The sequence below is a fragment of the Vipera berus genome (genome assembly GCF_964194415.1).
Source record: "Vipera berus genome assembly, chromosome: 2".
NCBI classification, from domain to species: Eukaryota; Metazoa; Chordata; class Lepidosauria; order Squamata; family Viperidae; genus Vipera; species Vipera berus.
This window is the reverse complement of record NC_138203.1, coordinates 281,233,805-281,245,813: the sequence shown is the minus strand read 5'-3', so window position 1 is coordinate 281,245,813 and position 12,009 is coordinate 281,233,805. Positions and strand designations below refer to the sequence as shown.

At 40.9% G+C, this 12,009-nt stretch overlaps 1 protein-coding gene across 1 annotated transcript in view; it reads right to left on the bottom strand.

The window, feature by feature from the left end:
• LOC308663027 (vomeronasal type-2 receptor 26-like) overlaps positions 1-12,009 on the bottom strand; it is a gene marked incomplete at its 3' end in the record, with an annotated part of 43,615 nt that overhangs the window by 15,547 nt on the left and 16,059 nt on the right. The window contains exons 3-5 of the mRNA XM_081319170.1: positions 9,239-9,533; positions 8,740-8,865; positions 7,159-7,383 (exon numbers count right to left, since the gene is read on the bottom strand). Of these exons, the coding sequence (XP_081175296.1) occupies positions 7,159-7,383; positions 8,740-8,865; positions 9,239-9,533 (646 nt within the window). The remainder of the gene's footprint in view (positions 1-7,158; positions 7,384-8,739; positions 8,866-9,238; positions 9,534-12,009) is intronic.

The window sequence follows — 12,009 nt, the reverse complement described above, 5'->3', positions numbered from 1 at the left end:
CATTTGACTGTTGATTGCAATTGTTGTTGGTATATTCTTCATTTGCTTTTGTTTGACAATTAAAATTATTTAAAAACAAAGGAAATAAAAATTGTGATATTAATCAAATTAAAATTCAAGATAATCATCAAATAAAATAAATTAACGTTTGTATTTTTAGACTTTTGGTGGCCCTCCTTTTCCTCAGCAGACAGGTAAGCCAATATTTGGCTTAAGTAACCCTTTAAGAGAGGAGACTTATGAACCATGTCCTGGGTTTTAGACTGCTTTCAGGTTGGTAGGTATCTTGAATTAAGAGGGTCTCAACCTCATCTCCTTCATGGTACTTTCAGAATTGGTATTTCAATTCCTGCAAGGTCTGGTTCTATTGGAAGGAGTTGTTGTTGTTGTTGTTATTAGCTGCGAAGTCATGTCTGACCCATCGCGACCCTATGGACAACGTTCCTCCAGGCCTTCCTGTCCTCTACCATCTTCTGGAGTTCATTTAAGCTCATACCTCCTGATTCAGTGACTCCATCCAGCCACCTCATTCTCTGTCGTCCCCTTCTTCTATTGCCCTCCATCTTTCCCAGCATTAGGCTCTTCTCCAGTGAGTCCTTCCTTCTCATTAGGTGGCCAAAGTATTTGAGTTTTAGCTTCAGGATCTGGCCTTCTAAAGAGCCTTGGTGGAGCAGTGGGCTGATGCCTCCTTAAGTAACACCAGCTGCCTGCAATTAGTGCAGGTTCGCATCCCACCAGGCTCAAGGTTGACTCAGCCTTCCATCCTTCCGAGGTAGGTAAAATGAGGACCCAGATTGTTGGGGGCAATAAGCTGACTTTGTAATAATGCCGCTTGGGGTGTGTGTGAAAGCCTTAATAAGCAGGCATATACATAGAATGAAGGCTACTGCTAAGCTTGTAAGCCGCCCTGAGTCTTCGGAGAAGGGCGGGATATAAATGGGATTAAAATAAAAAATAAATAAAAATAAAGTCAGGGTTGATCTCCTCTAGGACTGACCGGAGTAGGGTTAATGTAGGAGTAGGGTTAATGTAGATGTTGCGTTGTTGCAACTTTAACAGCTCTACTTGGGTTTGGTGCTCCTTTTTTATTTCTCCAGATGTGCTCTTTCTCAACAGCCTCCATTCATTTAAGCTCCAGATCAACTTTCACTCTTTTTGTGGTTTCCTCTCTCTCAGCCTCCTGTTCCAGCTTTCTCTGGGCTGAGGTGCTGAACAGACTTTCTGCCTTCTGGTGAGGAATCTTCTTTAGCAGACACCTTTATAGCCTTTGACTTTCTGAGAGGGGGGTTGGCATAGAAGTATCTTTGTCACTTCTCAATTGTGTGACTGCCCTAGCACTACCTAGCCTATTCATTGTTGCCAGTTTTAAGGGGGGAAAAAGACCTTTGGTTGGTATGTGACCTCTGATGATTATCATAGGATTTTTTTTTAAAAAAAGAAGACCCTCTTGATTCTTTAGTTACCCACTAGTGTTCAATGTCACACTTCTATTACCATATAATAATTGAAAAGAAGTCATCAGTGTCGAATTTTCCACTCCTCTGAACTACTTCAGTTCTGAAGAGACCCACCTATGTAGGAGTAGCTACTGACCAATTTGGTCTCCTTGCTTCCTCCCTTCCTCTACTTGACTCCCTCTACTTTGTGGTAGCCTCTAAGATATTGGAACACAGCTATCATGTCACCCCTCATCCTTCATTTCATTAGACTAGACATTCCCAATTCCAATAACCTGTCAGAACCCATTCCTATTTCATTCCTATCTATCCCCTCTATTCCAAAAGCAAATATCACATTTCCCAGGGTACTGCCATACTCCCAAGGGGGAGGGGGGATGTTCCCATGGGTTTATTGCCTCTGCTTCCTCTATCTACTACAATGTAAACTTTTGCTTTTGTTTATTGCTTTGCTTCCTCTATCTGCTACAATGTAACATCTTGCTGCCCTGCACTATATCTCTCTCCTAACATATATCCCTAAACTGTCAGTTAGAACAAGGGAAAGAATAAAGAATGCAACCTCCCTGCCTGGTTTGTTTTCTATGATCCCAGAGGAATGTGTGAAGAGCTGTCAACCATTGCTATGTGATGTTTTCTTTTGTCTTGATTGTAAGTTGCCTAGAGTCATCTCTAGTCAAGAAGGATTTAGTTTTAACAAACAAACAAACATTAAATGACCAAAATCTGTTAATCAGACCTACTAAATGACATATTTGAAAAATAATAGATTTGCAAAAGTCATTTATTCCTATTTTATTTTGACATCAAATGTTCTCTGGTATTCAGATCTGGCCTAAACATAATAATATAGCACTTGGGGATGAAAATACAGCCCAGCAATCCAACACTGGAGGCCAAGATGGAGAAGACCTGAACAGCCACCATGTACTTCCCCTTGGTGCTCAGGTAGGCTGGAACAAAGGACACCCAGACACTGCAGAATACCAGCATGCTGAAAGAGATCAGCTTGGCTTCATTGAAGGCCCCAGGGAGATTCCTGGCCAGGAAAGCCACCATGAAGCAGATAGCCGACAGGAAGCCCATGTACCCAAGGGCAACATAAAACATGGCAACAGAGCCTTCATTGCATTGTAGGATGATCTCTTTAGGTTGGGAATGCATGTCTGAGTCAGGGAATGGGGGGAAAGTTCCCAACCAGATGGTGCAAATGACAAATTGGAGACCAGAACAAGAAATGACAATGGAGTTGGCCAAGCTCTTCCCCAGCCATCTCTGCACTTTATTCCCTGGTTTGGTGGCCAAGAAGGCTAACACCACCATGATCGTTTTGGCCAAGATTGAAGAAGTGGCAACTGAGAAGACAATACTGAAAGCTGTTTGTCGGAGGAGGCAGGTCACCCTCTTTGGCCGGCCAATGAACAGGAAGGAGGTCAAGATGGAAAGCAGGAGGGAGACCAGGAGGATGTAGGAAAGGTCCCGGTTGTTGGCTTTGACAATTGGTGTTTCCATGAATTTAATGAAGATCCCCAATCCAAAGCCTGTGGTTAAAGAGAGGAATGAGGCAATGGAAGTCAGGATGATCCCCAGATTTTCCTTATAAGAAAGGTAGCTTTGAATCTTGGGAATACAGTGAACTCGATTGGTGTTTGCATGTTGATCTTCAGGACATTTGGTACATTTGTCTGCATCTGAAAAAGAGCAAGAATGCATTCTCCCTTTAACATGTCCTTTAATAAAATGCATTGTTTAAGTAAAATAGGTTTTGGTTTGACTACATATAAAGATGTGTAAAGATGAAGTCAATGTGTTTCTTCGTTTCCCTCCATCTAGAAAGTCTTAATATTACTTTACTTTTTTGATGTCACCGTTTCCTCATTGAACTTGTTGAGAGAGTAGAAAGGAAGAAGAAAGGATTCACGGAAGGAAGGCAGTTCCATCATTTTATCTTTTCACAACTGAAAATTGGAGCCTTTTGTCAGTGCGTTAAGGCACCAATGAGAACCAGTCTACAATGGAATGAAGTACACATGAAGGATCAGCTGAATTGGATAAACACTACTTTTGCCACGGAGAAATAAATGTTAGGTGAAGTTCCCTTTAATGATGAGAGAGGACATCAAAATGCATTCCTCTGTTTTGTAGGCATAAAGAGGAACATCTTCCCTATGGTCAAAAAGGAAGTTTGGCTAAGTCCCAACTCATGATTCCTCTCCCCTTCCCTCTCCTCAACACAAATCTCCCCTCCCCTCCCCTCCTCTCCTTTCCTTTCCCCTTCCCCTGTGGTCCAGGACTCAGACAATGACTTTAAAGAAGAGCCTTCAGCCGAATTTGTGGAATGTCAGCCTCAAGAAATACAAATAGGAGTAACCTCAGGCTGACCAAAAAGAGGGACTACTTGTACAGATAGACTGGACAAAGGATGCTTATATCCAATGCTGTGGATATAATTTACTTGCACTTCAGTAAGGCATTTAATAAAGAAGACTACAACCTACTCCTTGATAAGATAGAAAAATGTGGTTTAGACAGCATCACCATCAGATGGATTTGTAGCTGGCTGACTGGCCATACTCAACATGCTGTTTTCAATGTACCTGAAGCTACATGGAGGAAAGTGTTTAGTGGGGTGCCCCAGAACTCTGTTCTAGGCCCAGTGCACTTCAACATCTTCATCGATGATTTGAAAGAGGGGATAGATGAACTCATCAAATTTGTAGATGACACCAAACTGGCAGAACGCTCCAGAAGACAGGCTTAGGATACAGGAGGATCTGGACAGACTTGAACACTAGGTGCTATCTAACAAAATCAAATTCAGTGGTGAAAAAAGTAGGGTTCTACATTTAGGCAAGAAAAACCAAATGTACAGGTATAGTATAGGTGGTACCTAGCTCAATAGTAGTAACTGTAAGAGGGATCTAAGAGTCCAAGTGGACAATCACTTAGCAATCTCTGAATCTGAAGATGCAAATATTATTTACATCTAAGACCAGCTTTCTTTGCAGATAACACAAGGGCAAGAATTAACCTGGGACTCTAGAAACAGCACAGAGAAAAGCAACAAAGATGATCAGGGGACTGGAGGCTAAAACATATAAGGAGTGGTTGCTGGAATTTGGTATGTCTAGTTCAATGAAGAGAAGGATGAGGAGGGACATGATAGCAGTGTTCCAATACCTCAGAGCCTGCCACAAAGAAGAGAGAGTCAAGCTATTCTCCAAAGCACCTGAAGACAGGACAAGAAGCAACAAATGGAAACTAATCAAGGAGAGAAACAACCGAGAACTAAGGAGAAACTTCCTGACAGTTAGAACAATTAACCAGTGGAACAACCTGCCTGCAGAATCGGTGAATGCTCCAACGCTTGATGTTTTAAAGAAGAGACTGGCCAGCCATTTGTCTGAAATGGTATAGGGTTTCCTGCCTGAGCAGGGGCTTTGAGTAGATGATCTTCAATGTCCCTTCCAACTCTATTATTATTACTATATAAGGCTGCCCAGCTCCTCCTACCCACAGAAAGTAGAGTGAAGATTGCATCCAAAACTGCCTGGTGGTTGCAACCTGAAATTGGCTGCCCCAAATATCCATCAGACATGGACACTTGCAAGAATCTAATCAATCCTCTTATAAAGAGCCAATCAAAGTTTGATCATTGTGTTCTAAAATCTGGAAAATCCCACAATAACATCAAGAGATGTCATATCCCACTATACACAACCCAGTCTCATCCTGTATCCATTTATCTTTATGCCTGTTGACTTGATCTATATAATATATTAAACTCCAACATCATTACTTATAATTCACCATGACATAAAAGTGTAACTTGGTCAAGACTCAAAGAGGTGGGAGCCACTCTGATCAAGCCTTCCAAAATGCACATTCATGTAAAATCTCAAGATTTATGGTCCTCCCCAAAGCCTGCCCCTATCTCCTGCTGCCACCCACCTTCCATGGTGGAGATGGTTCCTTCTGCACAAGGATGACAATTGTAGCAGCAGATGGGCTTCTCTTCCTGAGCCAACTTCATGAATCCAGCAGGGCAGCTTTCCACACACCTGGAAAGGGACAGGGGCTAGGCAGAAAGAGGGAAATAAATTTTTATTTATTTATTTATTTATTTATTTATTTGTTTGTTTGTTTGTTTGTTTATTTATTTATTTATTTATTTTTATATACCACCCTATTCCCAAAGGACTCAGGGTAGTTTACAGGGCAAAGTTAAAAGACAAAATAAGAGTTAAAATAAAATTAAAATAAGATTAAATAACAATTAGTAGCCAAAACCAAGATCATGGCATCTGGCCCTCTCAATTCCTGGCAAATAGATGGGGAAGAAATGGAGGTAGTGACAGATTTTATTTTCCTGGGCTCCAAGATCACTGCAGATGGGGACTGTAGCCAAGAAATTAAAAGACGCTTGCTCCTTGGGAGGAAAGCCATGGCAAATCTAGACAGCACACTAAAAAGCAGAGACATCACCCTGTCAACAAAAGTGCGTATAGTCAAGGCTATTGTCTTCCCAGTTGCAATGTATGGCAGTGAAAGCTGGACCATAAGAAAGGCTGAGCACCAAAGAATTGAGGCCTTTGAACTATGGTGTTGGAGAAGACTCCTGCGAGTCCCTTGGACTGCAAGGCAATCAAACCGGTCAGTCCTAGAGGAGATCAGCCCTGACTGCTCTTTAGAAGGCCAGATCCTGAAGCTAAAACTCAAATACTTTGGCCACCTAATGAGAAGGAAGGACTCACTGGAGAAGAGCCTGATGCTGGGGAAGGTTGAGGGCAAGAGAAGAAGGGGACGACAGAGAATGAAGTGGCTGGATGGAGCCACTGAAGCAGTAAGTGTGAGCTTAAATGGACTCCAGCAGAGGGTAGAGGACAGGAAGGCTTGGAGGAATGTTGTCCATAGGGTCGCGATGGGTCGGACACGACTTCGCAACTAACAACAACAACAACAAGCCAAAAGTTTAAAAATTTAAAAGTTTTAAAATTAAAACCCCTCAGTCCAGCCCAGATAAATCAAATAACCAAGTTTTTAGGTTCCGGCAAAATGAAAGAAGGTCAGGAGTGGTTCGGAGTTCCACAGGCAGATTCTTCCACAGGGCAGGCATGTCCACAGAGAATGCCCTTCCCCTGGGTATCACCCACTGGCACTCACTTACCGGCGGTACCCTAAGGAGGCCCTCCCTGTGGGAGCGCACAGGACAATGTGAAATTGATGCTGGTAGCAGGTGCTCCCTAAGATAATCCGGACCCATGACATTTAGGGCTTTATAGGTCATCACCAACACCTTGAATCTCACCCGGAGGGCAACTGGAAGCCAATGTAGCTTCCGGAGGAGAGGTGTTACATGGGAGTATCAGGAATCTCCCATCACAACTCGCGTGGCCGAATTCTGCCCCCTCCCAGATCACCAAGCCACTGTCCAGATAGAAAAACTAGGTCGAGAGTGTGACCCCCCCATGAGTCGGACCCTGAATTATTTGGGTTAGGTCCATGGCCGTCATGGAAGCCTTGAATTCCCGACCCAACTCTGACGACCCCCCAAAGGGAAGGGAGGTTAAAGCCACCCAGAACTATAAGTCTGGGAAACTCAACCACCAACCCTGAAAAGGCATCGAGAAATAGTATCCATAACATGTTAAAGGAAGTAAATATATAACTAAAGAAAAAAAAAATAAAGTGTTTTTCCCACCTTCAGCATTTCCAACTTTGCAATAGCATTCTGGTTCATCATCAGCTTGAAATCCAAGGATCCCACTCTTAGTAGCCTCCCAACTGTCACTTGACTAACAGACATATTGGAGAAAACCACCGTATTTGCAACGTCCAGGTCTGCTACCAGCTCCCCATTCTCATCCAAATATACTCCATTGATGGAATTATTATAAAACTGAGATGTTCGAAGGAAAGAATGAAGCTGGAATGGAGGAGAAAATGGGCAATATTACTTAGATACAGGAAGGTCTCTGGCAAGACTCCTCCATTTGAGCTGTCATAAAGGATCTGCAGTGAGGAATATAGAATAAAAAATTGCCTGGAAAAAAAGATGGTCAAGGATATGCTTTATCTCTTTCGTTCACAATTGTCACTGCATAGTCTGGAAAACCAAAGGGAAGTATAGCAAAGGATACATCCAGCGTGAATTAATGTGGGCCAAAGTTAAACCATAAAGGAAATGGATGTTGTCTGCACAACAATAATGAAGATATTCTGCCAGTGAGGTCAAATTAATATCAGATGTCCCACACAAAAACAATTCTGTAAAGAACGGTGTACAGGTCAATGGGAAGATAGGAAGAGCTTAATATACACAACACACCTTTGTAGACTGTGTGGTACATGGTAATGGTTCTGCTTGTAAAAAAAAGAAATCAAAGAAGAAAAAGGTGGAGGAAAAATACTTTTACCAAGAAGCTTTTAAGAAGAAATTGTAAAAGAAATGAACAGCGTGAATGCGGAAAGAGAGCAATGGATAATTGGAATTTAATTTAATTTTTATATTCAGAAAACAGTAAAACCTTTGTCAGAATACGTACTGTGGTGTTCACAATTGTAACATTGATTCCCAACTGTTATAAAGAGCTGTGTGATAGAAAATAAGTACCTGCCATGCCTTCAGCACTGCAGTTTTCAAGTTTTTACCACCTTTAAATCTCCCCCTGGGTCTGGATAAATAAGCTGCATTTAAGGCCCTTGCCACTGCCCAGATTGTGTTGTAAATGAAATAGTTATCTCCAGTCAGGATTGGATCCATCTCCTCTTCCTTGAGAACTTCCAGTTCTTCTCTTTGCCTGCACCGTCTCCAGACTTTCACTGAAAAGGCATCCTTGGATTCGGAACACAGGAAGGAGATCTCCAGAAAGTGCTTCATAAAAGAATAAAACTTCAAATGTCGACCATAGTTTCCAATTTGATTAGGAAAAGAAAATACACTATGGATGTATTGAACAGGAAAGTTTTGCTTTGTCAAATAAATAGAGAAGTCCCACCGGACTGTCGTGATCAGGACTTTTTCTCTAGGAGGTTCAATAAGCCTTTCAAAGATCTGATCCAAAAGTGTAATACCTGGATTGAATGAAGTCATGTCTGCACCATAAATAAAGACCTTCACCTTTCTCCAATTGTGGTATAAATGCCAGTCTACATTCACTTTCCAAGAGCCTGGAGAAAAAGTTTGTGATAAAACTGGGCAAATGCCATTTTTGATCAGCATGGAAGTCAACGTCCCCAAGAATCTTTGTCCATTCTCAGTGTCTGGAGCAAGGAGACCTACCAAGGTCCACCTGAAATGGAGGATCAGCTTCACCATCCCTGGGTACTGGGCTCCTTCAGCAGGGAGCATTGGATAAAAGAAAGGAATTTCATCCCTCAGAACCTGGGAATCAAAACTGTGATTGATCTGAAAAGGAAAAAAAAAACTTTATTTTTTTGGAGACCACAAAAAGAAAATCTAGCCCTAATGGAGTAATTGTTCTACTCCTTGCAATGAAGAACCTTTTGTAGGGAATCTCTGGTCATTCTGCTCTTACATTTTTTATGTTCTCATTTCAGAGAAGCATTTGGCTCCTGCAAACAGCCAGCAGAGGTGCACCGTCTGCATTTTGAGTGTGCCAGGGAGGGGATTGTCTGCTCAGATCCTTTTCTACCATTTGATAGAACCTTCACCCTTACTTCATGCAATTTCCATAACAGAGCTTTGCTTTTTATTTACAAAAGAGGATGTCTGGCTGTAAGTTGCATCTCTAAAACTGGTCTTCACAATAAAGACCCACCTGTGGGATTTTATCAGTTCCTAACATGGTTGAAATCAGGGTGGAGGTGTCAGTATCAGCCCCTTCGAGAACAGCCACTGTGTTTCTCTGCCTTCCACAGCTATAGTTGGGAACATTGGCCTCCTCCCCCTCGGAAAGCAGGTCCAGCAAAGCCTCTGAGGTCATTTGTGTGCTGAAATAATTGTCATAGATGTTGTATCCCAGGGTGACATTCAACAAAGTATTGAGATTCTTGTTGATTGCTTGGATTGCAAAAAGGAAGGACAGCAATTTCCAGTACTCTGGTGATGTTTTCCTGAAAGTATGAATATATAAGGACATAATCAATGGAAGCGACATGATATTTAACTGTTCTTTCAACAATTGTTGTTGTTGTTTTTAAAATCCACCTAAGCCTGAGAGGTTTGAAGGCATTTTCAAATGTCCCAAAAATCTCTCACCTATCTGAATGGAACTTTGAGATTCTTTCAATTTTTCTTTTATTTTTGGATACTGAATGCATATTAGGCATGAAGTAATCTAGTTATTATTAACTTTCTCTAATATTTTTTTTAAAATTTATACTTGTTAATTTTTTACACAAAATGAAATAATGCAAGGAAAAAAGGAAAGAGAAAAACAGAGAAAGAAAGAAAATGTGCAAGAAAGTAAAAATAAAGAAAAATCTGACTTCCATCCTTCTTTTCAAGAGATAATTTTTCATTTCTGTAAATTCTACATTTTTTACAATCTAGTCGTCCATTGTGAGAATTCCATGCTTTTTCCCCCTTTATTGTGCATACAAAAAAATGTTGCCTTTATAATCAGTGGTGGGAATCACCCAATTCACACCAGTTCAGCAGAACCGGTAAGAGCCTTGGTGGAGCAGTGGGCTGCCTGCAACTAGTGCAGGTTCGCATCCCACCAGGCTCAAGGTTGACTCAGCCTTCCATCCTTCCGAGGTAGGTAAAATGAGGACCCAGATTGTTGGGGGCAATTAAGCTGACTTTGTAATAATGCCGCTTTGGGTGTGTGTGAAAGCCCTAATAAGCAGGCATATACATAGAATGAAGGCTACTGCTAAGCTTGTAAGCCGCCCTGAGTCTTCGGAGAAGAGCGGGATATAAATGGAATAAAAATAAAAATAAAAAATAAAAATAAAAAAATAATAATTTTTTGTTGCCCAAGCCCAGAATGGACTTCCGGAAGCGGCATCCACACAGAGAACTGGATTTTCTCATATTTGAATCCCACCACTGATTACAATATATAAAATCCATCCACTACGAGGGTTATCTAAGTCATTTCTCAGAAGTCCCAATAAAAAAGAAATCGAGTTTCTTCACAATTTTTAGCCTTTCAAATTCTTTGCATTATTGTGTCAATTTGCACCTAAAATATCTGAGTTTTCTCAAAAGTCTGTCCTGCATGATAAAATGTTTTCCTATGTTTTTCACAATTCCTGCGTTGGTCTGAAATATGCTTACATATTCTTAATAATTTCTCTGATGTCCTATACCAAGAATACAATATTTTATTTAAAAAAATCTCTTAACCTATCACAGAGTGTAAACCAAATAGCAGATACCCAAATTCTATCTTTAATATCCAAATTTAATAGTGCATTCAGTCATTGAAATTTAATCTGTTCCTCTTATTTTTCAAGTGCTTATATATGATTATATGAACCAAATGTCCACAATAGAGACTTAGCTGTCATTTAACTCGTTGTATGATTAGGATATTGGCATTCACTCAAATGAGATTCAGACATTTAAGAAAAGTCAGTTCTGAACTGACGTCCATTCCTTTAATTGGTGGTAAAGAATAAAATTTTTGAGCTTATTTTTACTTCAGATAAAAAGTCAACATTTCTGCATTTTTCTACCCTTGCTGATGACCTCATTGGGTATGAGAGTGGTAGAAGAGAAGAACCATCCTCTTCTCCATCCACAGTCCAACTCTGCTGAGAGAATGTCAAGAAAAGCAGATGCTACTTCAAAGTCAATAAAAACAGAAGATCTCTACTGAATATTTATTTGAGAATTTCAGATCAGGTTCATTAGCTGAAAAGGATGAATAAAGGATGAAATGAGACAGAAAGAGAAAAAAAACTAGCAGATCAAAGAGATCTCTCATTGTAAGAGAGGCAGTTGAAATTTTAGAATTCAGGGTGGAATGGAGAGGCTCTAATTGTGTGCAGGAACTTTGACATACTGAAAAAATTGAGTCAAATGAGATTTGTTGAAGCTTATCGATAGAAACGTCTTCCTTGTTGCAGACACAATGCCACCAATGAGAAACTCTCCTGGCTTGTAATAGTTCTGTGGGTGCTGCTCGTCCCTCTTCAAAGTCAGGATGCATTTGGCTCTGAGACTTGCCAGAACTTCCTGGGGCAGCAGAAGCAGCAGAAGCAGCAACATGACTTTAGTTCCTGATGGAGTCTCCAGCCTTGCTTTGAAAACACAGTGACATGAAGAGGTGGAAGAAACCAAAGCCCTCTTCCAAGACAGAAGATCTGAAGGTTTCCTAATCCAGACAGAGTCCAGCCAAGCCTTCACATCTCAGCCCCTAACTATCTTTAAAGCCTTCAAGGTTCTCTCTTTCTCCAGGGCCACTTATGCACCCAAGATTTTCCAGTGCAAACAGATTAGCCAACAAAGGCTTTGATATGATATCAAAGTTGAAGTGTGTTTTGGCTGTGTTTGTGTGATATCTGAAAGCAATGAAAAATGTCTTTTGAGATTTAGCACCAAGAGAATAAATAAATCACTATGATTTGAATAATGGCC